This window comes from Eutrigla gurnardus (genome assembly GCF_963514095.1).
Source record: "Eutrigla gurnardus genome assembly, chromosome: 12".
Taxonomy (NCBI): domain Eukaryota; kingdom Metazoa; phylum Chordata; class Actinopteri; order Perciformes; family Triglidae; genus Eutrigla; species Eutrigla gurnardus.
Genome location: NC_139926.1, coordinates 12,192,569 through 12,198,215, shown reverse-complemented (window position 1 = coordinate 12,198,215; position 5,647 = coordinate 12,192,569). Strand labels below are relative to the sequence as shown.

General features: G+C 40.8%; 1 protein-coding gene across 5 annotated transcripts in view; it reads right to left on the bottom strand.

The window, feature by feature from the left end:
• Positions 1 to 374: 374 nt before the first annotated feature.
• The window catches only part of LOC311021631 (partitioning defective 3 homolog B-like), a 188,462-nt gene continuing 183,189 nt past the window's right edge, over positions 375 to 5,647 (bottom strand). For 3 of the 5 annotated variants that reach the window (XM_084022292.1, XM_084022294.1, XM_084022293.1), the window contains exons 24-26: positions 5,381 to 5,596; positions 5,032 to 5,142; positions 375 to 4,798 (exon numbers count right to left, since the gene is read on the bottom strand). In XM_084022292.1, coding sequence (XP_083878418.1) covers positions 4,684 to 4,798; positions 5,032 to 5,142; positions 5,381 to 5,596 — 442 coding nt within the window. In that variant the 3' untranslated portion in view covers positions 375 to 4,683. Of the gene's footprint in view, positions 4,799 to 4,998; positions 5,143 to 5,380; positions 5,597 to 5,647 lie in introns of all 5 variants that reach the window. The other 2 variants (XM_084022295.1, XM_084022296.1) reach the window with 1 other exon arrangement.

The following is a 5,647-nucleotide window of genomic DNA, read 5'->3' as shown; positions in this document are numbered from 1 at the left end:
TAAATGCTTATTAATCTGAGGTATATGACCTAGCAGTGTGATGGCACTACGCCAGAGAAACTTAAAAAAAAGAAACTTTGTGTCGCAATCAGTGCTCCTTATCTTCTTTTTCTAATTGATAATTAGTCTTGCATTAATTTGAGGGCCAACATCTATCTCTTATCACAAAGGTACAATTTATCAGCAGCTTAAATGATGGACTAAATTGGGTTGGCAATGTTAATGATTCACCTTGCAGGGAATGGGGGACATGTGGGAAATAATTTCTCCTGACTCATATTTAATTAACCTTAGCAGATGTGCTGGGCATGCATTGTGGCTTGAAAAAAAAAAAGTAGACATGTTAAGTATGACATCTTCTGGCAACTTTTTTTAATGAGTTTTTAATGCAAAAACATGTTATATACATAAATATAAAATGTAGGAAAACAATGACAGAAAACATCGTTATTGTAACATTATAAAATGAGATTTTTTTTGGATACAAGCAGTTTAATAAAAGCGTTATATACTTATAAGGCAGAGAGGTTGTTTAGTTGGCTCCTTCATACGCTGGTCTCTTTACAGGGAGGACCAGGAGTACCAGAACTCTGGTTAGTACCTTCAGCTTGTGCAACACTTACTGGAACGCCAAAACAACCAAGAGCCTTACTTACACAGTGTTTCATGTTAACCATGCTGCAGAAACGAATAATTCTTAGAAATTAGAATGTATTTTTCCTTTATGTAAATTGCATGCATACAAACTGGAAGAGGTGAATTAGAGGAAAGAAGTGATTGAAACCGCTTCCTAAAAGTAGCACGGTAACAACGGCCAAACACTGTGTGGCTCTTTTTATAAGTGACCTGGTATAACAAACTAACTCTCATTAAAAAGACAAACATAACAAATAGATGCTTTTGAAGAAGTTACATAGGTATGGATAGCGTGCCGGTATCAGAGGAGTAACGGATCTTCACCTTCATGTAATGTGAACATCTTAATGTACTGCAGCTCAGCAAAGCTTCACCAGACACTCACCCAACATTCAGACACACAGACCTTCATTTACCATCGGCTTCATTCTTTCTAAAAAGAGGTGCAAAACATTTTCGGAGTGATGACACCAAAACCGTCCATGTGATCATTTGCTCTGTTGCTCCACATCGTCACGGTAACATACAGGCAGCACAACTGACCTTTTGGTAATGAACGCTCTTTTTGTTTTGGTATGTTGGCTACACAATCACACATTTGATTCAGCAACATGGTTGATTAGTGGCGACGTCTCATCACCCTGAAGGCCCCGAGAGAACACAGCAATGAACTTTTTCATTTTGCTTACAAGCCATGCAAGGGCGGAAAGATTTGAACAAATGAGAAAAATCGAATTGCAATTATTTACAATACTGACATTGCGTTTTGATTTGTGATTGTAGATGGAATGATCATTTTATGTCATTCTCATTTTCATTGAAAAACATATTAAAATGAAAAGTGTGATTTTGGAGGGATCTGCACCAAACAAAGATGATTTGTGTGTAGGTGATGATGTGGACCAGGACATCCTTGCAGTAAAAAAGTATTTTGACTTTTAAAATCGCAGTTCTGGGATTTCGATAAAATGTCTATGAATTGCTCAGCCCTGAAAACTGCCATTTATTATTTGACCTACTGCAAGTGTTGTCACATCTGAGGTAATGCCAGGCAGACAAGTGTTTCTGCTACTGTTGAGCAAACGAGTGGATGACGTGCTTCATTATTGTACTTTCAGTCATACATTGACAGTTTTGTTTTGGGAAGTTTGATTTCCATACTGATGCTGAAAAATGAAAAAGACACACATTTGTAAGTAGGCTAATCCCCAAAGTCACTACATTCAGTCGATACGAAGCCCACTCCTGTAACCCTCCTCCTACTGCACGACGACTGCCGTCCAGATATCGATGACCTTTGATCCTTCCCTCTGCTCTGTTCTTCTTTGAAAACTCGCTGAATCAAACCATTGTGAGCCCTTAAGGCCTGACCTCGCACTGCATGTTTTCTTATCATCTCATCCATGCAAACCATCAGTTTATTACTTCTTTCTGAAATCCCTCGCCCACTCTGTATCCTCTGATTCATTTTTACTTCCCAACTTCTCGACCTATCGATTCTCTTCCGTTCTTCCCTCCTTTCTCAGTTTTTCTAAATTATTTAACCCCATAACTTCCCTACTTTCCTCTTTCCAATCAATACCCAGACATGTCAAACAAACAAGTAAATTAGATGGCTTCCCATTCTTCCGCATGCGTTTCCACCAAATGACTTCATTCTTACATTCACTTCACCTGATTTCAGCCTCAGTCATGTTAAATGAAATGTAATTCACCTCATCCTGAAACGTCATTTTAAACATTTAATCCGTTGAACTGAATACTGCTGTGCTTTGTGGAGTGGAATATGGTAATGGAGTCTAACTGTAAGTTACACTTAATTGATGGTTTGCTAAGTGGCTAAATGGATATACACTGCGGTGCAGCACTGAGTAGAGCACTCTGAAGCTCCGTTCGTGCTTGGATAGCCCTTCACCACACGGCGACGCCTACGCCGGCAGGCCGCAGATGTGCCATGAACATCCATCACGACTACAGTACATAGCGTACACAGACAATACACACTGCTAAGTAATGCAGAGTGAAAATGAGCTCCGCATCTGGTCGATTAAACACCTGTCTTTCCTGACTGGGTTACCGTTTGGATATTTCCAACACTTTAGTCGGCTCCAGCACATAAAGCATGACAATGGTACGAGCCTGACATGCATGGATCCCTGTTGACCACACTGACTAAGGTAGACGTGGTGCTGTCCGGAGTGCTGAAATGGACAGTTTGATTTCTGAGCCTGAGCCAGTCACATTTCTTAGCTTTTCATGCTTGTATAGAAAGAGATAGTGACAGAGAGCGGACTGAAAGCTCCAAACAGCTGGTTCTATGTGCCTCGCTGTTCTGATGTGACAGAATATTTGGAGTGCTACGTCCCATGTGAGTGCTTGGTTTAATAAATGTAGCACAGTAGCCTTATGCTGTTGTTACTAGCCTTTCTGAGCCCATGGTTAAATCAATACATTTTATTTTATGAAAAAAAAAAGAAGCTCCCTCAGTCGCTTCATCCAGGCATCACACAAGAGGCCCGGGTGTCGGATTAAAAAAGTTTTCTGTATCATAACTACACTACACTCACTCTCAGCGAATTACAAAATTAGATATTTGTATTATTATTACTTGTTTTTATTATTATCTAGTGGTCACTAGTCGTTAATGGGGCGTCGCTGATGAAAGTTTAAAATAATAGTAAAAGTTGTCGTGAGCTTCTTGTTTAAAGCATCGGGTTATCTCTGAATTGTCTGATGGAAAACCAAAAAGTGAGCAAAAACTCTGATCACATTGGAATGATTCAATAAACACAGGTTGTATCATGTCAAGTACTGATGACGGTGAAGATGTCATGAGATGTTTTCATACGTTCAAGTAGTGGTCATGTTAAACAAAGATTCTACGACAGTTGGAAGTCCAGTGATGGTGATGAGAGAGAGATTCAGTACTCATTTGAAATGTTAGGGATCATTTTAAAGCAGGGACGTCATTCATAAACCCTGTAAACCAACAACCAGGCGTATTCAGATTATTCCTGTATGTAAATATATGTATTTAAACACATCCCCACTGAGAAGTTTGGATAAAAAATAAAGGCAATCATAGCATTATTAAAAAAACATAATATTACATGTAAAGATAATTCATACAGTGCTCCGCTGTGCTTTCAACGACTCAAATGTTTTCATAATTGACTAAATCATGTTTTGCATGTGAGACATCAGAATAGTCACAAAATGTGTTCTTTCATCAACATTGCTAAAGTGGCATTCTCCCTGTTTGGCAAGTTGAGATAATAGATCTAAAAATGCACTTCATAACGACGTCGGCCACAGTTTTAACTGCTGTGTTGTTAATTAATTGTTAATCTGGAACAGATGAATATGCTTTCTTGTAATTAAAGAGTTATGATGATCCCCCTCCCCCGTTTGTTTCAGCAGCCGTTACTAACCGAGCAGAAAAGGATATCTTCAGACTGATTTGTTGTTATTCACAGTTTTGGAATACAGAAACATTGTGTATCATCTTCCTCATCTTTTAACAAAGAGACTGAAAGCCTTATGGTCATGATTTTTTCTTGACTTTACCACACAAAGTGACGGACTCTAACACGGCCACAGCGTTATTATGTTAAAACACGTTAGATTTGGGAATATCTTCTCTTCTGCCTCGATGGTGGAGCAGCAGCTGTGAGAGTGTGAAGAGCTGCATATATGCGTTCATTTAAATGGATCCAATTATCTTGGTGGCTCTGACTGATTCTTGAAAGAGAAGACTTAATCAGAGTAGAGTGAAAAGGAAAACCCCCACTAATTTTATGCTGCGGGACGACTCAAAGCAATTTAAAGACAACAAGACATTACGCTTCACGCCAGCCACTTTATAATTAACCTCCTTTACCTTGCTTGACTGTGCATCACCATATACTAACAGCGTAGACGGCGTTTGATAACGACAGTGATTCAAATCACGCCATTAAGAGGTTTTTTTAACTCTATTTCATTGGAGTACCGCACAACACGGAGCAGGCAGCATTCTGCTCATTTTCATCTCTGGCCCCGGTTGGTCTACACAGCTGCAGTCATGGCATTCTTCTGTCTGGGGTTGGTTTGGTGTTGCTGTCGCTGTCTTCCTCCCTCCCCAGCGTAGCTGTATTGGTCTGGATTGGGATCCACCAAGTGTCTGTAACCAATCAGACAAGATCACAGGGCAAAGTGAGCTTTTTATTTTGCTTAAAAATTCTATTCCAAAGTGAAAGTTTTGTAATTATGTAAGTCATTTTGAATGAAGAAATGCCGTTTCTTTCCTATTGGTACACTCTTTAGGTGTTACATTTAAATCATGTCTAAAAACAAAGGAGGATTTTATGTGTCAGAATTTACCTGCCATCATCTTCATCCACAAATGGCCCCTACCTGTAGCCTCCACCCGCGGTTCCACGCGTCATAGTGTCATACCGTAGCCCACGCAGTGGAGGGGTAGGAGAGGGGGGGACGTCCTGCCGCAAGGGGCCTCTCTGCTGGGAGCTAGGAGAAGCAGACCAGATCCACATCATCACACTATGAGAACTAACAGCTGAGGGCAGGTGTGCTGTTTACCAAGGTCTTCACATAGACTGAAAGCACGGTTCAACAGTGGTATCTGAATTTAGCAATTGAAGAAAGTTATTATCAATAATTCAATACAGGGGTTGAGAAGGCAGACCTTACTTTTAAGACTACTGTACAGCCTTATGACCAAAGCAAATTCCTTGCATTTACTTACCTTGGGTGGGGATAGTACCCGGGGTCTACGCCCCGAGGGTCACCTGGCCGTGGATATGGCTGAGCAGGTAGGTAGCCGGAGTAGGACGGGGCAGACTGGGAGTTAGGGTTCGGGTAGGAGGGGGACTGAGGGTATGCCTGTGGGGCCTGGGGAGGTCCGGGGTAATGTCCTGACCAAGGCTGCATGGGGTAGTCAGCTGGATCCAACGGACCTCGTCTGGAAAAGAAAAATGGTACAATCTTGAAATGATGGTCTGGGATTCATTGA